At 40.3% G+C, this 23,807-nt stretch overlaps 1 protein-coding gene across 39 annotated transcripts in view; it reads left to right on the top strand.

Moving 5' to 3' along the window:
• mark2b (MAP/microtubule affinity-regulating kinase 2b) overlaps positions 1-23,807 on the top strand; it is a 69,559-nt gene that overhangs the window by 37,580 nt on the left and 8,172 nt on the right. For 6 of the 39 annotated variants that reach the window (XM_034676330.1, XM_034676335.1, XM_034676331.1 and 3 more), the window contains 10 exons: positions 1,617-1,853; positions 4,327-4,446; positions 6,093-6,192; positions 6,500-6,612; positions 7,275-7,313; positions 7,639-7,690; positions 8,205-8,356; positions 9,782-9,876; positions 13,057-13,200; positions 20,303-20,569. In XM_034676330.1, coding sequence (XP_034532221.1) covers positions 1,617-1,853; positions 4,327-4,446; positions 6,093-6,192; positions 6,500-6,612; positions 7,275-7,313; positions 7,639-7,690; positions 8,205-8,356; positions 9,782-9,876; positions 13,057-13,200; positions 20,303-20,569 — 1,319 coding nt within the window. Of the gene's footprint in view, positions 1-1,616; positions 1,854-4,326; positions 4,447-6,089; positions 6,193-6,478; positions 6,613-7,274; positions 7,350-7,638; positions 7,691-8,204; positions 8,357-9,781; positions 9,877-13,056; positions 13,201-20,302; positions 20,570-22,950; positions 22,978-23,807 lie in introns of all 39 variants that reach the window. The other 33 variants (XM_034676325.1, XM_034676324.1, XM_034676336.1 and 30 more) reach the window with 19 other exon arrangements.

Below are 23,807 nucleotides of genomic sequence, written 5' to 3'. Positions count from 1 at the left end.
ATATTTGAGGATATTATTAACCAATGTTCATTATTTCTTAGTCTCATGCTGAGAGATGAAGTCAGAGTCGTCAGTCAGAGTGCACAAAGTCAGCCACACAAACACACAAAAACAAGTACACACGCACATGCAAGTACACAGACGTGGTGGAGTATTCAGTACAAGTGAAAAGGAGAGTGCACCTGTTGCTAGGCAACCTCAGCCTCCTTGCTTGCTGGCTCACTTTAGGCTTAGGGATACAAACACACAGGAATAAACTGTGCCGCTCACTTTGTCCATTGTGTGCTAGTAGCAGGCCTCAGGCCATTACCCTGAAAACCCTTTTCTCACCCAGCTGCTTTTTTCCCCTGTGAACGAGGCGTGTTATCCACAAACTTCGTTTTATTAATTAATCAATCAATCTTTATTTGTATAGTGCCAAATCACAACAAACTCAAGACGCTACAGACATACATTACAAACAGAATACATAATGTTATATTATTAACAGATCCAGTCCCGTCTTACTGACAGGACTCAACCTCATCTCCTCTTAATCCACCATAAGCATTGCACCTCGCAGTATTTAGCTAGTTACAGCAGCAAGGAAAAACTTCCTTTAGCAGGCAGAAACCTCGAGCAGAACCAGACTCATGTTAGACAGCCATCTGCCTCGACTGAGTTGGGGTTGGAAAGAGGGATAGAGGAGAATAAGAGAGAGAGAGAGCGAGCATGATGATAGTGAAGAGACGGGTAGTAGTAGTAGTAGTAGTAGTAGTAGCTGTAGCTGTAGCTGGAGTCCGGCTCGTCTGTAGCGGCAGGCCGTCTACAGCAGCGACTCAGAGGAACCTACAGGAAAAGAGAGCTCAGGATTTCCAGAATGGTCGATGGTTAGTAAGTTTAGTGGAACAGGGAGAGTTAAAGTAAGTGATGGGGGGGCGAGATAGGATCTCAGTGTGTCAGTGTGACAGTTCCCTCGGCAGTCTAAGCCTATAGCAACATAACTAAGAGCTGGTCCAAGCCTGAGCCAGCTATAAGCTGTATCAAAAAGGAAAGTTTGAAGCCTACTCTTAAAAGTAGAGAGGGTGTCTGCCTCCTGGACCCTGACTGGTATATGATTCCAAAGGAGAGGGGCCTGATAACTGAAGGTTCTACCTCCCATACTACTTTTAGAGACTTTAGGTATGACAAGCAGACCTGCATGCTGGGAGTGTAGCGTTATAGAGGGCTAATAGGGCACTATGAGCTCTTTAAGATACAAAGGTGTCTGACCATTAAGAGCTTTGTAGGGCAGAAGAAGGATTTTAAATTCTAGTCCAGATTTTAAGGGGAGCCAGTGTTGAGAAGCTAACACTAGAGAGATCTGCTCGCTCTTCCTAGTTCTAGTCAGTATTCGAAGTCGTACTCGTTTTATGTCGTAACACATCGGTATTACTCTGATACAGACAGGATATTGGTTAAACTGTGTTTGCTAGATACACAATAATCCTTAAATGCCATGTAGCATCGTTGAATCTGTGCTCCAGAAAGAGGAAGCTTTAAAAGAAGTTACTTTCTCCCTCCCTCTTCATCCTCTGGCTGTCTTATCCTAATTATGGTTCTCTTCCATCTCTCCTCCCCATTTTGTCCGTCTGCAGGCGGAGAACCTGCTGCTGGACGCAGACATGAACATCAAGATAGCTGACTTCGGCTTCAGTAATGAGTTCACTCTGGGGAACAAGCTGGACACGTTCTGTGGATCCCCGCCCTATGCTGCCCCAGAACTCTTTCAGGGCAAGAAGTACGACGGGCCCGAGGTGGACGTCTGGAGCCTGGGGGTGATCCTTTACACACTGGTCAGTGGGTCGCTGCCCTTCGATGGACAGAACCTCAAGGTGAGCGAGCAGAGAAAGTGTGGTGTTTAATCGTATGTTTTTTTATATAAGCAGATTCCAGTATACTGTGGGTGGATGTTGTATTCCTCATGCTGATTTCTGTTCTTCCTGCATATAAACTCAAGGGAGTACGTGTGTAAGAATGATTGAATGCCAACCTGAGAGTTTTGTCTTCGAGTTTGAGTTTGGTGGTGTGATGCAGCGAGCAGGCACGGGAACCTGTTATGTGGAAAGTATTTGAAAGCTTTCGTTGAACTGCTGTTATTAACAACTATATATCCTAGCTTTCACACTGTGCACCTAGTCAGTACCTACATGAGTCATTCTGGAAGTGCACACACAGTTTCAGTGGGCGATATGACATAAAATGCAAGGATATTAGTATTTACATGCCTGCAAACTGCCATAGAGGCTTATTTTTCATGCCTTTGAAGTACAGCTACCTGGAGTTTAGTTTAACACCTACATTACTGGTCTTGCTATTAATCTAAACCAATGTTTTACCTTAACGTGTTAAACTGATTACAAGTAATGTAAATGTAAAATTAATAGGGTTTTCAGAACTTGTAATGGTTTATCTGCAGTTTAATTAAATACAAATCAGCTAGGAATACAAGATCAGTTGATTAATATCACGGTTTCATGGTTTCACAGTATTGCGATCAGAGCCTGTGTTGAAATGTCTGGAGCTCTGGGGGGAAAATAAATTAAATTTTGCTTCATTTTCAAACAACATATAGAATATTTGGAACATTAGTAAACATGTATGTTAAGATAAAATAATAAAATAAATAATCGATTAATAGATTTGATTTAAAAAACGCACGCAGGACTATTACATGTAAAAATAATCTTAAATCATGTTATTTCAATGATGATGCACAAAGAACACCTCCAAAACGTGGCTTCTCTGTCTCTGTGATGGTCATCTGACCAGCATCTATTTTCCTGGTTACCTGGGTGTCCAGTCCCACTCTGTCTAGTTTGTATATGGTTGGCTGGAGCAGAAATACCAGCACCATGTCGAGCAGTACATGCAGCCAATGATACACTAAATGGCACTGAGTGTCCTGAAAGAGACTCTGGGTGCTGCAGTTTTTCTCTGTGTACTTACGCTGCATGTTACCCTCTCTTTGAGAACTGCTCAACAAAAAGCTGAACAGACTCACGTAGCATGCAAGCTAATTACGGCGGCTGACACAGAGTTTAGTTAATTTAATATTTGTGTTAAAGGTTAAGATTTTAAACTGTGACTTTTCAAATAGCAGCATACGTTGAAACTAGCGACCAGCCCATGCCTGGTTTGGATGAAGGTCACTGATTTAGTATACAGATGTGTTTATTATTCTTACTGAATAACTGTAGGGTTCTTTTTTTTACCGCTGCTGATGAAACCTGTACAGATGGCATACAAGCTGAAGAAAACATGAATCAATATTATTGAAAGAGTAATGTATGATAAGCTGGTGGTTATGCAAATTAGAATCCTGACTGGGTGGAAGTAACCTGTGCACCGTGATCCAACTTATAACCTGGCTTCCAACATGTTGGCGCAAAATGTTGATTTATTCATACCGCTAAATAAACAACAAACTGATCATTCCAGTTCACGGCCAAGATAAAACATGAACCAATTTTCATGATTCAAATTAAACTGAACATTTAAAAAAATTTAATTAACATTTTTATTGAGAAAGATGGCAAATGTACAGCAACAGATCAAGATTGGGAATCACAAAAGCAAAGACATGTATAGTGAGTGACTATAATAACAGAATACTGTGCATCCCAAGTAGTCGAGTAAAAAAGAAACGAATAAAACAAACCATGATTTCTCTTTTCAATTTTACAGTAGAACAAAGAAAAAAAGATATGACATATCTCCCTAAAAATATAATAATAATAATAATAATAACAGTTATAGTAATACTATATTAATAAAAGAAAATACAATAAAATGAATTAATGGTCAAAAATTAATACAAAATTGTAAATAAATAAAAAAAGTTATCATTAATCTGGAGACAAAAACTTCAGAGTGTTGAAGGAAAGAAAGGATTGCCACCTGTCGTAAACCTTTTCCAGAGTTGCCTCTAAGTGAGTATCCGATCTTCCGTAGTTTTAGAAAAGATATGACTAAGATGAACATTTGAATTGAAGACAAAGTGAACAGTGCTGTCCTCCCCAAGCATCGAGTATTTAGCACAGCAAGGGAGTGAAGTTTATCAAAAGGGTTTGGTGACATGTGAATGCTGTATGCTACTGCTGTGTTAGGATCATTACCTTTCAAATGCTTCTCAGTTTGTGCTCAGATGAATGCACCACTTTGCTTAAACAGTAAATGTGCAGGTTTAACCACGACATCAGATCTGTCTGTATATACAAATGTGATGCTTTAATCCATCAGTCCAAAACTCTGATGCATTGTTAGAGACTGCATTTCACTTTCAATACCTTTTTTTTCCTTTCGCAGGAACTGAGAGAACGCGTGCTGCGTGGTAAATACAGGATTCCTTTCTACATGTCAACAGACTGTGAGAACCTGCTAAAAAAGTTCCTCATCCTTAACCCCTCCAAAAGAGGCAGCCTCGAGGTACGCTGCACTACATTGACACAAACTTCATTCTTCAATCAAACCACATTTATGAACGCTTTTTCACTTGATAAAACATGCAGACTTAAAGTTCTGAATAGGCTGGTTGGTCTATTGTCTTATGCTGTGGTATATTCAGTGCGTACATCACTCGACTGTGTTCTTGTACTTGCTTCACCAGCTATATGTGAATTTGTGGCTGACGTGTGAATTGCTCTCTAAAGACACAGTAAAGACTTGTGAGTTTGGGATTTATGAGTTTCTAAATTTGGAGAGGTACATGGGTGATTATGAGTTTTAAACTGCAGTCATAACTGGAAGGAAAGTAAAAGAAAGTCTGTAACACTTTGGATGAGTAATTGGTGAGTTGACCAGATTCCCAGTAATATTTAGAATTAAACATTCTCTTGTTAAAGCTTTGGTTCTCTTTGATCTGCTAAATGTCATGGCAGCTCTGTAAAAAGAAAGACCAAAGACTGAAGGTCAGGTGTTAGAATTCAGCTCAGTGGAGGTTTCATTTACACCTACCTTACAGTTTGTGTACAACTGCTCTGCTTTTGTAAGCAGCTGTCAGACGGGCATGATTCAGTTTTGTTTGTTACTTTGTTGTCAGCTACACTTTAATCTGTGTGAGGCTGTTTAAATTAGGTTTGTATACTTTTTAAGTCAGATGCATTTGCATATTGAGGATGAATATACCAGATTCTGCCTACCAGAAAAGCTCATTCGCAAGATGTGTTGATTATTAAGCATCAGGGATGTCCCGCTCAGCTTTTTTGGTCCCCGATCCTGACCAGCTTTAGTTATATTGAATATTTGCCAATACCGAGTCCCGATCTGATACTTGTGTTTGCCGAGACAATACTTGCACAAGAGGTAAGAGAGTTGAGCTGCACACTGTTTTTTTTGTCCTTTAACAAATATAAGTAATTAAAAAAATAACTTAAATATATCTTATGTTTATTCCATTCAACTTAATCCAGCTAGCATTGTTGTAAAACTCATAATCTGTTTTACAAGCTCTGCTGTATGAGACCCACGCAACTGGTGTGCATGCATTACAGCATGCTTAAATCCAAGGCTGCTCTGAACGCAACTCTCATGAGACAGTGTGTGATTCACAATGGCAGCGAGAGGGAGAACGTAAATATTACGCGTTGCTCATGTGAGCTCTACAACAAAATTTAAATCATGTCTCGAGTTCTACATCAATGTCTCATTTTTTATTTTCTCATTATGTATACACAGTTAAGCAAACTCAGAACACTCAATTACACTCGTGCGTTAGCCTTCAGCTGCAAATTGTGTTCAGTGACAGCGGACGTAAATGATGGGATTAGATGATCGGCTCAAATGCTGATCACCGATCAATTAAAAAATGCCCAGATCAGCTCTGATCCGATAGTTGAGATCAGGATCGGGACATCCCTATTTAGCATAAATGGATTAAATAATCATGTTAACAGATTCCTTCAACCTCATCTGTTGTGTAGTTAACCTGTCTTGGGGATACACTTATGTTCTATACACTCTCTCTTGTTTCTCTTCACCCATCCTCTCTCATATTTTGTCCTTCCCTCCTTACCCTCTTCTTGTTTGACATCTCATCCCTTCTTGTGTCCATTTGAATGGCTTGCTACCAGCAGCAGATAATGAGGGACCGTTGGATGAATGTAGGCTATGAAGAGGAGGAACTCAAACCCTACATCGAACCCATGCCAGATTATAAGGACCCCAGGAGAACAGGTAGATAATAGAAACGCACTCAAACGCAATATGTATAGAACATATATCTTTTCCACTAGATGATATGTGAAGTATCCTCAGGCAAGATGTGTCAATAGACAAGATTTATTGTATCTTCTGCCATCAGTGTGTGGTGGTGTGTGAATGTGACATATTAAAAAGAAGTGCTAAATAAGTAGTCTATTTATCCTTCCACATAAAGAACACTTTGGTACTTTCTTCTTTTATAAAAAAAAGATCATTTATATAAAGGTGAATCATGCTAACAGCTCTACATTGTAATTAGAATCTGCTTCCGTGTCTGTAGACGTCATGCTACAGATGGGATTCTCTCTGGAGGAGATCCAGGACTCGCTTGTGAACCAGAAGTACAATGATGTGATGGCTGCTTATCTGCTACTGGACTATAGGAACTCTGAGGTACACGGTTTCTCTCTAACACCTACACGCCTTCTCACTGTGCCATGCCAGTTATTATTAGTTTTTCAGAGCTGCCTCTCATGGAGCTTCACTGATGTTAACCTAAACAGCTCATGTGAAAAAGATCTGTGTTTTATGCAAGTAAATGTTTGCTTTCACATTTAAATTCCTCTATCGCTTCAGAACATACATTTCCTCTTGACTCTGAATTTGGTCGCTTAGTTGGATGCTCAGAACACTGTTGTGTTCTCAGAATAATACCCTGTGTTTATCAATCAATCAATCTTTATTTGTATAGCGCCAAATCACAATAAACATTATCTCAGGATAATTTTACAAACAGAGCAGGTCTAGACTGTACTGTATGTTAAATTATTAACAGAGACCCAACATCAAGACAGGATACGATCCCCTCTTACTGACAGGACTCGATCTTATCTCATCTTAATCCACCATGAGCATTACACCTCGCAGTATTTAGCTAGTTACAGCAGTGAGAAAAAAACTTCCTTTTAACAGGCAGAAACTTTGAGCAGAACCAGACTCATGTTAGATTGCCATCTGCCAGAGTTCAGCTATTTTGTGTTTGCTGTACCCACACCTTAGTGTCTGCATCTCCCCTTAATACACTCCTATTCTGATTTGCCCTTTTCTCCCCTCAGCTGGATGAAAGTGGCATCAAACCTCGGCCAGGAAGTGATGTAAGCAACATAAACGCTCCCTCCCAGCCTCACAAGGTATAATGAGAACACATAATCTCTTCAGCTAATTCTTCCACATATTGAGGTCTTCGAAACTCCAGCCAGCGAAAGACGCACACTGACTACACTGAACATGTTTTACTAAAGTACAAAGGAATCCTGCTTTAGATATTTAGGATTGTAGACTTTCATACACGTAAACATATTGCTTCATGTTTAGCGCATGATGGGAACAGCTGTAACGAGCCCTTTCACCAGTATATCCACCCAATGTTTTTTTTAAATGAATGCCACATTGACCCATGTGTCCGTTTTTGCTTTTAAGGTACAACGCAGTGTGTCATCCAAGCCTCAGAATCGCAGAGCCACTGACCAGGGTGAGACAAGGAAACATTTCCTTTTAACAGGCAGAAACCTCGAGCAGAACCAGACTCATGTTAGATAGACATCTGCCTCGACTGAGTTGGTGTTTGAACGAGGGATGGAGGAGAATAAGAGAGAGAGCAATGATAGTGATGAGATGGGTAGTAGTAGTAGCTGTTGCCGCTGGAGTCTGGAACGTCCACAGCAGCAGGACGTCTATGGCAGAGACTCAGAGGAACCTACAATGTGTTTGAGAGACAGTTAACAGACAGAAAAGTGGACAGAGATGAGTCACATGTTAAGATTGTCACTTGTCAGGAGCTGTAGGGTAAAACACTTCCCCAGCAGATTGGAAGAATTCTTTTTGTCTGTTTTAAATTGAGGTCCAGTCGTAGAAAATGGTCAAATATAAGATTCAGGCCTTCAAAGACTGATTTTAGAGAAAAGAAGAGAAATTGGATAAAGAATAAAAAATTGGCGAGCAATTTGTCACCTTTCTGATGTAAACCCTGTCTTATTTTTGCTTAGGCTCCTCCCACTCCAAGAGGGGGGGTCAAGCAGACAACAGGAATGCAGCGGAGGATTCTGGGAGGAAAGGTTCGTCAGGCAGCTCCACTACCAAGGTGCCAGCAAGCCCTCTGGTCCCCTCTGACCGCAAGAAGAGCGCCACGCCTTCCACTGTGAGATCAGACACAAGACACTGCTCTCATGACATTTTTAACACTGAAAATTTCTGTCGAATAAAGCATCTAAATATTGTTGTTACAACTTTACCATAATTACATACATACATACATACAGAACCTACTCAAAGAGAAACAGGTCAAAACTTCAATTTAGTGATTTTTTTTTAGTGATCAAACAGATTTCTTTAGTGTGATTTAACAGATCCTTGCTCATGGGTGTGTTAACGAGCATCAGACACTTTTTTTTGTTTATCCCTCAAACTTTATTTCTACAAAACACTGTATAGCTTATGAAAATGTGATTTATTCATTTATTTATTTAGTTAGTTATTTTTATTGTGCAAGAAATTGCTCTACAAGAAGGTGGTGACCAAGTGATAGGTAGGCAGAATAACAAATAACGAAGGCACAAATAGGAACAACATAAAGAAATGAAAGAGAAACAAGTAATAAGAAATAAAGAAAAATAATTAATCATAAAAAAATTAAAATAATTAACGTTTATTGAGCAGGGATAACCTATAAACAATAAGCAATTAAAGAGGAATAGTGAAACAAATAAGGCTGACTGACAGTTTACATGACTATTGATTTTCAGAGGTTAATAGTACTAAAATGTTTATATAAATATATATTTAATATTAGTTATTATTGTTAATTTTCATTTTATTTATATATATATTTCTTTAAATGTGTTTCTTCTGAAGGTAAACACGTGTCTGGTGCTGGAAAAATATGAAGTTAAAAGATGTATCAGATTTTAGGGAAGAAATAATCATTAATATTTAACTAATTAAAAAAAAAGTATGATAGTTCCTAATGTTCTTAAATCATATTGTCATCTTTCACTTTACATATGAAAACCATCATCAACTGTTTGATGTGTGAAGTAAATTAATATTGTTTTAGAAATGATAGAGGAATGGAGGAGATATTTATTTTCTGCCTTGTAACTGAGAAGGTGTTGTAGATCGATATGTGACACTTTCAGTCTCCACTCACCCCACACAGCTGGTTTTCTGATGTCATTTTGACGCACCCTTTTAGGGCGGGACAACTTTATGCTTATTAATAAGTGTGTAGTCTTTGCTGACGAGAGATTCCCATTATGGCGCCGCCCAACTTAAAACTGAGCAGGTAGTAAATCTATGAGCATAAAAGGACAATCATGACAATTTAAGAACACTAGCATTAAAATTAAGTGGCTTTGGGATTGGATGATTGTGCAGCTGATTTGACAAGTTGCATGAAATAATGTTCAGGCTTGATTTAATGAAGATTGAATCACTGTTCAGAAGTCAAAATGACTCTGGTCACCTTTCCCCTGTTGCCCCCCGTTCACTCTTGTATCTCGGTCTTTAATGTTAAACATTTCTATAGTTTTAACATCATTCTTCTTTTCTTCCTCTCTCCCTACAGAATAGCATCCTGTCCACTGGCACAGGTCGCAGTCGGAACTCTCCTCTGACTGAGAGAGCCACGTCTGGACAGGGCATCCAGAACGGCAAGGACAGGTAAACATGTTGAGATATACGTTTATATAAAACATAATTTAAAAAGAGGTATTTAAACCAACAAGGGCAAGTACAATTACGTTCAATCAATCTTAACACACGATCCTTTACTCAGAGCTGCTTCCTCTCTAAGACACACAATAAAAAAAACACACCATGGTTGGTTTATGAATGAAGCAGTCCCATTGCTGTCTCAGTGACTGAATCCCAGACCTTGGCTGGTACTCTCCAGAGCTCTGCCAGCTGGCTCTGAGAGGCCCACAGCTTTCCCCCAGGGCAGGGTGAGCCCTCATGGACAAGAAAATCAGGCTCCCTTGGGGAATTTAGGCCAAACCTTCTGTAGATTACAGATTACTAGTGATGGTTTGATAGAGGTCTGCCATGTAGAGCACAAGCAGGGTAAAGTTGACACGCACAACTGTGTTTGCACATACACATGCAAAATAGCATGAATAAACAAAGAGAACTCATGTGTTTAAACTTTCTATTATTATTATTTTATTATTATTTAAATAGAATTCCCCAAATGTGTCGTGATGTCAAACCTTGCTTTTCAAACCCGGGATGTCTCGTGAAGCAGGGGGCAGGCTCCACTTCCCCTTTTCCTTTTTCATTGGATTAGGAAGTAGCAGAGTGTGACATTCCACTACATTTCCCCTTCTCATTTCCTCCTTCCCCAAGTGTAATACACATTTATCAAGCTCCCCCACTCTTCATTCAGAAGTTGCTCGATGTTGGATGCACCTCACACACGTCCATACATACATACATACATACATACATACATGCTTAACCTGCCATAAGCTTTGTGTGCTTTTTCCCATAGGCATTAAACATAACACAAAGTGCGATGCGGTGTTCATTGTCATTACTGCTTAATAACTTATTCATGTATCAGTCTCAAATGGCCCCCTTGTTCTCATCGTTATGCTCTTTGTACTGCACTGTAAAATGACTAAACTGAACTCATGTTCCTGCTGTGAAGACTACGAGGCCGATCTTTACTTTGATCATCTTCTTGCAGGCAGAGCACTACACTGAGACAATGTGATCATTTGAGACAGCGCTGTTTTTTTTGTTTTACTACTATGGCTTATTAGCCCAGTAGTCTCTGCTAACTTAGTGGTTGTCATCTGCTATGATTTAAAGTGACTTTATTTGATCATCATTAATGCTTTGAAGTGTAGGCTTTATAATTGTTACTCCCATCCCCAACCCTCCAAACTCTCCTCTCCTCTTTCTGTCTTCTGCTCATTTTCATTGTTTGCTGTTTTTTGTCTGTCTGAGCTCTCGTCTCTCGTTCTCCAGTCACTTACAGTTCCTTCAGCTACCCTTTTTCCCTTTTTGTCTCATAATCTTCTTTCTTTTTTTCTCCCTTCTCGCTCAAAGGAGATTAGTTAGACTTGTGATGGAATATTAACTCTTAGTGGCACTATATGGTCCCCATTTTTGCCTCTTAAGAAGCTTATGCATACACAAACTCATTGACACACACACACAAGCTTAAACATACATGTTGCACATGCTCAAACTCTTGCCACACACTGGGTTGCTCGGTGAATGCAGTTGTTTTTCCATCACTAGTTGTACTAATCCCTGTCAGAAAGAAAGAAAGCGTGTTTCACACTGCGCCTGTTTTCTGTGTAATTGGCAGCTGTCTGGTTGACCTCTATAAATGTCTATCTCTCTTCCTCATTTCTATTTCCTCTGCCCTTTTCCTCTCTCTCTCTTTCCTCGTACCACTCTCCCCTGTCTCTTAATGTGTTTGTTTCTGTGTTTGGATAAAGTCAAGTAAGGGCTGTGAGTACTCTGAAGAGCTTTGTAACCTATAGCAACCCTGCTGATTAAAAGAGGGTAAAGGAATTCACCGTTGTGGTTTTGCTGAAGTAATTCAATAAGATTTTCTTTGTCACAGAGCGAGTTTAGAATGTTAACATTAGTAGGGAAATAAGTTATTAAGATGATGGGTGTTAACAATGAATCAAGTATCAATTAATCGATTGTTAAGAACTTACTCAAAAACGTTGTTTTGTTTTCGATTCCTATCACATGGAACCATCATCAGGTGGTCTCAAATTTCATTAATGGGAGACGCTCAGGCAGGGCGTAAAATTAACACCCAAGCGCCAATGGCGGGTAAAAAATGTGTTTGGCGTGTAAAACAAAAACAAACACCTGCCAGTGGCTGATGGGAAATTTTGTTTTGCATGTGAGGTTTTGTTTTCATACTTTTGCCCATTTCTGCCAACTCTCAGGCTATTTTGACCCTCGCGGCGCGCTGTACTTGTGTTGTGACAAACAAAAAGGAAAAACAAAGAGGCAAGAGACGATCATAATAAAAACTTATGGTAATCATTTTTAATCAAATAAGGCATGATTTGTTTTAAATTTGCCAGTAAAAAATAGTGAGGTCACTAGCCAATGGCAGATAAGGTAAAAAGTGAATCTCACATCCTGCGCTCAGGTCTCCACAAGCGTTTCTTTTCCCTTGCCACTGTAACTTGCTAAATACTGCAAGGTGCAATGCTCATGGTGGATTAAGATGAGATCAGACCGAGTCCTGTCAGTAAGAGGGGACTTGATTGTCTAATTTCTAGACCTACTATGGAGGTAGTGATCTTAAAAGTGAAATACTGAGGTTTCCTGCGTTATTGATAGTGTTGCCCATTTCTGGTAACCTGATTTTTGTCCACCTTGAGTGTGTGTTCTGTGTTCCTAACTAATGGAAAAGTGTGTTTAAAAGTAGTTTTTTTATTGTTAGACAGAATGAAAATGTAAAAATGAAGGAAAGATAGTTTCTGTGATTGCTTGCAGTGAAACGGAGCAGTGTCACTTCTTTGTTCATGTCCTCGTCCTATGTGTTTTCCTTCCCTTTTCTCCACAGTACGTCCTCTGTTCTTCCTTCTCTGTCTCTGTGCTCTCTGTTCTTCTCTCCCTCCTGCCTCCCCCCCCCCCCCACCCTCCCCCTTACTGTGTTTGAAAAGTGCTGCTTCTAACCATGCTCCACCTCACCTCTCCACCCACCCACACACAAACCCCGCCCAATGTGTGTGACTGTGTATGTGTCATGCTCGTTTGTATGTTTGATTGTGTGACTCTTTGCCGTGTTGGTCTTGTATTTGGGCGTGTGTGTGTGTTCATTGGGCGGGTTACTCCTCCTGTTCCACCCCCTCCTCCCAGCCTAAACACTCCGGGCTCCCGTGCCTCCACTGCCTCGGCCGCTGCCGTTCTCTCCTCATCCTCTACCTCGCGTCCCCGTCACCACAAGTCCCAGTCCTCCTCCAATCATCCATGCCCCTCTGACCTCCATGCACCGCGGCCCAGGCAAGTCTCTCACTCACACTCTATCTCTCAGACACACACACACACACACACACACACACACACACCCACACACCCACACACCCACTTCTTACTGCTCCCTCGGCCTCTTTCAGCACAAACCACTTTACTCAACACAGATCATCATCTTTTCCGCAACAACTCCATCAACAGAAAGGAAAAGGAGAGATGAAGATAGTCTTTTTGGCTCTGAAACCTTCCACCCCTGCAAGGTTAAAGGAACAGCACCATTTTTTTTCTCTCCAACCTTTTGATTACAACATGGCACTCATGTTGCCAGCCTTCCTAACACTCTTAACATACATTTCCACATGAGCATGGATCTCATGTTTTAACAGTTTCTTATTTGTTCTCAAAGTTTGTTTCCTTTTTAGTTTGAAATAATGATTTTTATCAATTAAAATTACCTCATCACTACCTGTAAGAGGAAAAAGCAACTGCACTGGCAAAGTATACAATACTTACATTAAACTACATGTTACTAAACTATAAGTTATATTCAATAGGTCAAGAAGTTTTAGAAATAGAGATCACTGAACATCTTAGATACCTGATCTGGGTTGCACCAGCTCTATGTTAGTTCAAACGTAGCCTAGTCTGAATTTAGGATGGAGTTTACACTCTACTAACGTTAGGGGCTTTGCACAAGCTGAGATAGTCCCAATGTTAGCATAAGTAGCGTGTAAAAATTTTGAGCTGAGAGTCGGTGTAAAGTCCTCCGTAAAAGACGGGTTTTCATGGTGCACTGTTTTCACAGATGGGATCATTTGAAGGACGAGGAGAAACATAATTTAACCACTTGTGATGTGTCAACAACACACTCTCCCTGATAGATTACATGATAATAAACGTATGATGACTCTGACCTTCACTCACACCTTCGTTTCCCACAAGCAGAGATAATATATGTACATCTGCACAACATTAAAGCGTCGTTATATTAACGTACAGTATGTTGTAGTCGCATTATGACCTTTTCTCCAAACCCAGCAGAAAAAAGTAATGTTTTTTACACCTTTCCTACCAACAGGATTTTAAGTCTCTGTGGTGCAACCAAACAACGGTGCATCTTGCGTTACAAACTAACTAGTTTCAACGTATGGTTTAGGGAGGACTTTACACCCTAACTTAAGACACAACGTACTGTATGTAGAGCTGGTGCAACAGGCCACTAACCTGTAAAAAAATATAGAATTTAATGAATGTACATTATGTGGACCACATAGAACCACTTTAAATGTACATTATTCTCCACAGTAATTAAAAATGGCACAAAATTAATTTCAAAAAGACTCCAAACAAATTCCCTGGCTTTATGTTATTTACTCGTGAAACACAGCACCAGGAAGCAAAGATAGCAGCAGTGTGGCTGCAAAGAGACTACATGACATACATTAAGCTTGTTTAGTGAATACCTTTAGCTGATGTGTTTTTTCCCATTCCACTAAGTGTTAAATTCATGTGCTGCTCTGAAGAGATACCTGTAGATATTTACCACTAACATCATCATAGTGTGAAGACCAACACTTTCAACACCAGCTATTATAGACTATAGACTCACCAGTTCCTTAGCAACAGTCAGGAAGTCGCTTGTGGAAACAGCTCAGAAAAGCAGTAAAATCTAAACTTAGTGTGGAGATGTTGACATGTCTTTGCTCAATCAGTCAATCTCAAACCTCACATTACACAGTAAAGCGTAACTGAAATGACGGAGCTCGAGAACAAGATGAGCAGGTTTTTCAATCTACTGTATCTCAGACAGACCTGAGATGTTGTTGTTACTTGTTTTGTTTCTTGGGAGCAAAAATGTAGAGACAAATACAAAATAAACACATTCCTGGTAGTGATGTGATTACCACATGCAGAGATGTCACAATGAGATGGCAACTTACTGGTGATTATACACAAAGTTGTGCATACAGTCATGTTGTGCATTTCAATTTATTTTGAGGCTTTGACGTTTTGGAAAAGTTAATTTACTCTTTAAATTATTTATCATTACAAAGATGGAGAAAAAGGACAACTTAGGGGATAAATCCAGAAATACACATTTCACTTATTAACCACATAGCCATCGAGATGTCAGTTAAAAACAGACTAAGGATGTTAGCTATATCTTACAAACCAATGCACACATTGCACTGTTTATAGTGTGTCTTAAGAAGAAGGAGCATATTATTCAGCATTCAAAAAGACAAAAAGGTACGTTTTTAAACCAGGCAGAACGAGAACCAAACAAAATGCAGTTGAAGTCCCTTTGGTGCAAGTTTCTTAAAAAATGTATCTGTACAATCTGTTATATACGACCCCAATTCTATAAGAGTTGAGATGCAGCGTAACATGTTGATAAAAACTGAATTTGATGCTTTGTGAATCAAATCCTATAATTAATTTATAATAATTAATAGTTGTCCTGGTTTTGTCAAACAATTCACAATTTAATTCAATTTTGATTCATTCACTCACGATTTGATTCCACATGACCCGGTACAAAAAGAACATTCTAGAGAGAGTGAGTCTATCAGAGGTAAAGATGGGAAGAGATTTACCGTTCTGTGAGGGGCTCGGCTAAGTAATAGTTCAGAATGTTCCTCTGCGTAGATTAGCAAAGAATTTGGGGATTTGGTCACCCACGGTACATAACATCATTAAAAGATTCAGAGAATCTGGAAAAATCTCTACAAAAGGGACAAGGCCAAAAACCACTTCCGGATAGCTGTGATCTACGGGCACTTAGACGGCAGTACATTAAGAACAGACATGACTCTGCTTTGTAAATCACTGATTAGGATTAAAATCAGATTTAAAAAAACTGTCTGTAAATACAGTTTGTTGCTGTGTCCACAAATACAGGTTAAAACTGTACCATGCAAAGAGGAAACCAGATAGAAACATGATCCAGACATTCCAGCGTCAACCAATCAACCAATCAAGTGTTGCTGGCATTGAATCAAAATAACATATTTTTCATAAAACAAAAATGTTTTTTCATTAAACAGGGTTTGTTTGATTTGCAAACCATCGAAATCTGTTTTGATAAAAATTTGCACAATGATCCAACTCCAGTTCTTTTTAATGTTACCCTTTATTTAGTTTTCTGGCATGTGATGTCAACCAGTTTTGTTTTGTTTGCATAAAGAAAGACTTTTTAAGGTTCCCTTTTTCTCAAGGGTTGATCAATTTTTAAGCATGAACTTTATCCTGACTTTCAGTGGATGTAACAGTGTCATGACTTGACTGAGTCTTGTCAGCCGTCAGTGTGAATGGTTCATTTGTGTGTTTGTTTGAGTCTGTTTCTTTATGGTTTGTCTGTGTTTAACAAGCTACATTTTTTGTTTTAGTTCAGCTTATTCTCCCACCATTACAGGTAGATAGATAGTATAATCTCATGCTACCTTCAATACTGTGAGGAGGCTGAACTGATATTCCATTTCCCTGTCAGAGACTTACCCTTTTCACGACAGTTGTCTGGTGGAAAAAACTCCACAAATGTCAGGCTAAAATTCCAACAGAGCAAATGTCAAGGTGGCCCTGTGGCTGTTTGTGCTTTTGTCTGCTCTACGTTGAAGTCTTGTTCTGTTGCATGCGTCGATCAGCAGTGAGCTTTGGATGTTCAGAACCTGGTTGGGAACGCTGGAGAGAAGGTACCGATTCAACACATAGACCGTCCCCTGAGTGAGGACCAGGCACCTTATCTTAGAAAACAGCCTGTGTCCTCAAGTCCTATCCATCCCTATTGTAGGCAGCTGTCCCTAGTTACCCTTGTGAAACACTTCTCAAGTAGTATTGTAAAAAGTGAAGAGTACTTCACACGTCTTCATGATGTAGCTGCAGCATGAAGAAAGTGCAGCAGCAATGTGGCTGCTAAATATTTGGAGAAAGTAAAGGTGCAGTCTTCTTAAACAGGATGAAAATCATCCAGCTGCATCATGAAAACACAACTTTCTTCAGAGCCATGTATGCCTGATAACCTTTTATTTAGACAGTTGAAACAATGAAAAAACTTGTTTTTGGGTGTGTGTGTTATTAGGCATATTTCGTCCTCAATGCACAGCCTGAACACATCGACATCAAATCAAAAGATGTGTTGAAGCTGTACATTCACACAGCTAGACTGATTCTGTGAAAAGCCTTGTGCTGTGTCTCTGTGGACGCTCAACTGTATCAGAGGCGTGCATGGGACGATTCATGGAGCTGCTGCCCACTCCCAAAGTTTGTTTGGTCAATCTATCATGCAACAGAGTATAATGTTGAATATCTACTAGGGATGTAAATTTTAAGTATTCCTGTGATCGATTTTTGTAAATGTTAACGATCCATTATCTATTAATCAATAAAAAATACCATTGAGTTTTCTTCAGTCAAAAACAATGACAAATACGGTTCCCCCTAAATTATATTTTCCACAGCAACAAAATGTACATAACTGACGGTATTGAATACAGGTAGGGGAGAACGGGGTTGGTTGTCACACTGGTTGGTTGGCACACTCGTTATATCTCACCACCAGAGGGTGCTATCTCTCTAATTGGGGTATGGAAATTTCCAGAATTAGACATACATACATAGTCTTCTTTTGAGTAAGACAGCTGAACTTGAGGTGAGAAGACTTTTTGTGTTTTTCATGTCAAACTGTAAATATTCAGCTCCTCAGTATTTTTCTTCTAGGCTTTTAAACAATGGGTTTATAACAAAACAAGTGTTACCCTTACAAAGTGTGAGGGGAAAGCTATAGTTTAGATTTTTATTAGCTAGCTAAGTAGTTGTTAGATGGTTGTTAGCCTTGATGCTAGCAAAACATTTCAGTTGGGGTTGGTTGTCACATGTAATGCCTAGTTGAGTAGGCCATTTTTGTTAGGCCTATTTGTTTTGTTCTTTATGTTGTTATATAGGCTGGACTAAAGATGTGTTTCCTGTTCATGTTCCTTGCTCATTTTATGTTAAAATGCATTAAGTTATGTAGGCCTGTCACTTGTCAGTGCAATTAAACTTTCAAATTTAGTTCTGCCTTCTTGCCCTTTTTAAAGATTTTTCCCATTGAAATACCATTGTGACAACCAACCCCATAGTGTGTGACAACCAACCCCATAGTTTGTGACAACCAACCCCATAGTGTGTGACAACCATCCCTGTGATGGGGTTGGTTGTCACAATGTGTCAGAGTGTCTTTGATAGTTAATTGCCTCTTTGTTACAATGAGTAGGAAAATGAGAGGGATACACATTTCAAGCCAACACCTGAAGCTTCAATTTAATGTAGGAATGACTACTGAAAGATGTTTTGATGATGAGCAATCATCAAAACAGTAAAAAGTGTGACAACCAACCCCGTTCTCCCGTACAACATGTTTAACACGCTAAATATCAACAAGCAGGCTCATAAAAATAATCTCCGTGGACATAGTCTTATATAGTCTTAACTAGTGGTCAGGTGTCAGCCGGGAGCGCAACCAGGTCATAATCAGTCCAGCGGCAGAAAAGCCCAGACGGCTCTGATGTTGCTGCTCTGCAAACAGTGCACTAGCAATTCCCACCAGTCTGTTGAGCTTTGTATTCAAAGGTGGGGAACTGACCTGTTTAAAGTTGTCAACCTTCGTGTCCGTGTCGTTGTTGGCAGCAGTTGCCTATTGATCCTCTTTAAAAAGCGCACACCTTTAACAGCTGATTCACATCAAAACATGCTTTAAACTTAAAACACCTCCCTGATAGATAATGAAATATGAGACCACATGCCGTTTGTTCCATGTGACAGAAAATTGAAAACAAAAATGCGTGTTGCAAGTAAGTTCTTAACAATCAATTAATCGATATTCAATTAATTGTTTACATCCCTAATATCTACCTTAAATGGAACATGTCGTTTTTAAAAACCTGATGCCTGTATTGAAAACAAGCCTTATATAATACAGTAAAATGCAGTGGAAACCACAAGGTTGCAAATTGTGCCCCTATTACTTGATTGGTAATGTTGTTTCCCAGCAACAGAAGCAAAACAGATACTTCAGTGTTGGGCGACAGATTGGCAGCAATACAACGTTTCTTTTAGGTGTTAGTTGTAAAAAGACAATATCAGTTACTAACCAGACCCATTGGTTGAATGAGTGTGAGTATTAAATAAACACGTATTACAGTCTGTGAGTTACAGACTCTGCTTGTGTCCTGTTAGGATTGAGTTTTTGGATGATGTTGACTTCTCATACTAGTGTATCCACATCCTTTACACCAGTCTGACTGCAGCCCTCTACAGTAGACTGTCCATTTGTTTTAACTTCCCTATTTATTCCACTTCTTTCAGTTTTAGTGCTTCTGTCATTGTTTGTTGTGTTTGCCTTCTTCTGCAGACATACTGTGGCTACACACTCATGCCTAGATGGCTTTAGCTCAGTGTGTCTGTGTCTGTCTGTGTCTGTCTGTCTCTGTGTGTGTGTGTGTGTGTGTGTGTGAGTGTGAGTGTGAGAGAGAGTTTTGATGCTTTGCCCTACAGTTAGGCAAAGAGGATTAGTTATGTGTGTGTATGTGTGTGTGTGTGTATATGTGTGTGCCTCACTGACCTGATGCTGACTTAAATATTGACTCTGTTGACATCAGTGGTTGTGTGAACATCAGGGTGAGCAGACGTTGAACTCTTGTTTGGTCTCACACTGAGGTAAGATGGAGGGTTTTTTTGTGTTTTGTCTAACTTTGTATTTCTCTCCTATATCTCTCCTCTTTGAACCCGTTCCCTTTTTTTATTCCTTTCTTCTTTCTTTCTACTTTGTGCACACCTCACCTATCTGTCCTTCCATTCCTCCTTTAACATCATCCCTCTCTGCCCGTCCTCTTAACTTTTTTTATTCCCTGCTTTCTTCTCTCTCGTCACCTTCCCAATTTTTGTCACTCTGAATTCTTCTTAACACCTCCTCTTCTCTGCTTCTTCTCTGATCACACCTTCCATCTTTTAATCCCTCTTCAATCTTTTCTCACCTCTTCTGTCTTCCCCACATCCAACTAACTGCTCATCTACACCCTCCCCTTCCTCTATATCACCTTTTCTTTTTCATTCCTCCCACCTCTCCCTCCTCTTAAATCCTGACACTCCTCTATAGTGCCCCAAGTCAGCGGGCACCCGGTGCCTCTCCATCTGCCCACAACATCAGCAGCGCTGCCCAGTCAGACCGTCCCAACTTCAACAGGGGGGTGGGCATCCGCAGCACATTCCACGCAGGCCAGCAGCGGGGTGCCCGGGACCAGCAGGGCTCTGCCTACACTGGCGGGCCTGCATCTCCATCACTGTCACATGGTAACAGCCAGGCCAGGAGGGCACATGGCGCTACAGGGATATTCAGCAAGTTCACATCCAAGTTTGTACGAAGGTGAGTACCGGAAAAGAGAGGCAGTAGCTTTAAAAATGTAAATAAACAGTTAAAGAGTATGTTCTGTGATTGTGGTGATGGGGGAGGATGAAGGGAAGACAGATAGGATGGGACGGGATATGGGGCAGAAGCAAGAAATTGGTAGTTTAGTCAGGGCGACTGAGCAGTTGTGGTCGTTGCTGCTCTACTTTTTATTTAGCACTTTTTCCCACAAGTAAAGTTTTTAAGGAGAATGGAGGTTTCAGCCTGACACACAAAGAATGATGCACTCATGTTACAAGTCATTTTACATGCTCATGTCCTCTCAGGAACAACACACTAAGTCCATGTCATCACTGGTTTCAGAGATGTTTTTTAAAGGTCTCACCCCTGTCACTGAACTGCTGCTGATCTGGGAGTAGAAAGGGAGAGGAAGGCAACAGCTGTGTCTGCTCTGTAATTTAGTTTGGAGCAGCAGCGACTAGGGGGTAATTTTGGTTTTGGTTCCACTTCTGGCCCCGTTTTCATCTGGGATCAGACTTCTAGTGCAGATTTCAGCTGCTCTCATGGGCACCAGTTTAACAATAGCTTAACCTGTGTGGATTTATTTAGATTGGCATTAACTGAGTTAGATTTAGATATATCACTATCCAAGGAGAGTAGTTTACAACAACTTTATAGGCAACTACTAAACTCAGAGAAACAAGTAACAACTGATCGAGGAAGTCGCACTACAGCTCTTGCAAGATGAGAGAAACGTAAATGAGAGCATAGGAGACAAAAAAGAATCCTTGCAAAGCTCACCATCGTTGCAATCAGAGGCCTGGAGGAGTGAAGGGTGCAGAGGAGAGAAAGTGACAGCAAGTTGGGGTTAAAAGGTGGCTCCAACTAAAAAAAGAGAGCTCCAAGCGAGCACTGTAAGACTGAAGAGAGCAGAGAGAGCAGCGAAGGATGAGATATTTTTGGTTTCAGCTGGAGGTTCATTCTGAATGAGTTTTTTCGTGTGTGTGTAAGGATAGGGGAGAGAGAGGGAGAGAGGGATAGGGAGAGAGAGAGAGGGGGGGGTGAGAAAGTGAAATGGACAGAGACTGCAAAAGAGAAGACTTCTAAGAGAGAGAGAGCAGTGAACAGTGTTATTTTTGGTGATTGTTATTTCAAAAAAAGAAGAAAATGTAGAATGCTCGTGTGTGTGTGTGTGTGTGTGTGTGTGTGTGTGTGTGTGTGTGTGTGTGTGTGTGTGTGTGTGTGTGTGTGTGTGTGTGTGTGTGTGTGTGTGTGTGTGTGTGTGTGTGTGTGTGTGTGTGTGTGTGTGTGTGTGTATTTAAAAGGCAAAGGTACAGGCACAGCCACTCTCTAGGCCTCCCACTCAGAGATACTGTAGCTCCGTGGCGACAGTATCCATGGTTACACCGGAGATATCACTTTTCCCTCAACTATAAATACCGCCAGTGGGGACACCTTGACACACATGCATGCATGCACTCACACACACACACACACACACACACACACACACACACACACACACACACACACACACACACACACACACACACACACACACACACAACTTGGCATGCTAGTAGGAAGTAGAGGTGCTGTAGACAGAGAGATTGTGTTTCATTTGCACAGTTTGACCACACGCACACACACACACACACACACACACACTCTCTGAAGCTGTGTGTTTTATTAACATATCGTTTAACCACACCACTGCACTTTCCAGCTTGGTCTGCAGATAGATGTTTCTGCGTCCTTCACACACATCCATGTGTGTGTGTGTGTGTGTGTGTGCGTGTGTGTGTGTTCATGTGGGTTCTGTTCCTTGTGAAGCAGATTAAGTTTCTTGATGTGTGTTAAAGTTTAAGTTGTTTCTTATCCTGTGCTTTTATTTTTGTTCTCGTTTGAAATGTGTTTATGTGTATAGGATGTGTTTCTCTCTTTGTGTTGATCATGTTTGAACTTCTCACCTCACAAACACTTCTCTTTAGATCACCCAGGACTGCTCTGTGTTTGGACGAGGGCTTCATTACAAGTCGGGAAGGGAGGGGGGGGACGGGTTTGACTTTGTCCAAACAGGGTCTCTTAATGGGATTTCCCATTGAGCTCATTAGAAACCTCTCGGGGTTGTGGTGTGTGTTTAATAACATCCGTTAACACATCCTCACCAATAACTCCCACCTTTAAACCCTCTCTGATTGAAAGTCAGTGACTTTCTTTAGTCCTTGTTTGTATGATGTGCGTTATGCTTGTGGCTTCATCCCGTTAGCCTGGTGCATTTTGTTTGAAAGTTTGCTTCTCAAAGGGCAGCTTGTCCTATAAAGGAATATTACAATCTATACGTTTTTATACATACATTTGTTTCTCTTTCTTTCTTTATCCCTCTTTTGTTTTTGTAGAAATCTCTCGTTCAGGTTTCCAAGAAGGTAGGCAACAATCAAGACGTTAAATATAACCCCTTTATATATACGTATATCCTCTTTTTCATATATATTTTACATATATATTTTTTCTCCCCTTTTGGTGTTTCGTGACGCTTTATGTTAAAATCTTCCTTTGTGCCTTGAGCCTTATCTTTCCCCTTTTTTTTTCTGTGGTTGGCCCCCTTTTTTGCGCCCTCTGGTATTGAGTGCCGTTTTATGGCCCATTTTATTTAGCTTTTATTTTTCTACTAACCTCCCCCCCTCACCAAGCCACCCGCTCACTTAACTCACTCACCCCATCATCATGTGGCACAATAACACCTCACCCGTCTTTCCTGTATGTCCCTCCATCGTCCCTCCTCCCAAGCTTCTCCTCCACATCCCCCTTCCATATTATCACCATGTAGTCTGTGTAGTCGTTTTAGCGTGTGGCACCCCAGATAGAGATTGAGGCTTAATGGTGTTATAGATCAAACAGTTCCCTTCTAACTCTTAACCTCTATTTCTTAGCTTCACAATAAGTTACCTTTTTGCTCTAAATGGATATCTTCCTCTACAAGTCATAAAAACTAGTGAGACAATGGGACAAAATGTTTCACTTAAAGCGTCCCAAATAGGCATTTGAGTCCTGCTGTGTCACATGCCCACGATAACCATAATCCAAGCTAATGTCACCTTTCAAAACCCTTTAACCATCATCCATCTCACCTCTCTGCTTTCATAAGTTTGGTCCTTTGAATCAAATAACAATACAGACTTGTGCTTTTAGTTCACGGTGTAAGCCATTTGTAGAGATGAGCCCCTGGCTGCCGCTCTAAAGTTGTAGATGGAGG

The sequence above is a fragment of the Notolabrus celidotus genome, chromosome 23 (assembly GCF_009762535.1).
Source record: "Notolabrus celidotus isolate fNotCel1 chromosome 23, fNotCel1.pri, whole genome shotgun sequence".
Classification (NCBI taxonomy): Eukaryota; Metazoa; Chordata; class Actinopteri; order Labriformes; family Labridae; genus Notolabrus; species Notolabrus celidotus.
This window is presented reverse-complemented; position numbering and strand designations above follow the sequence as displayed.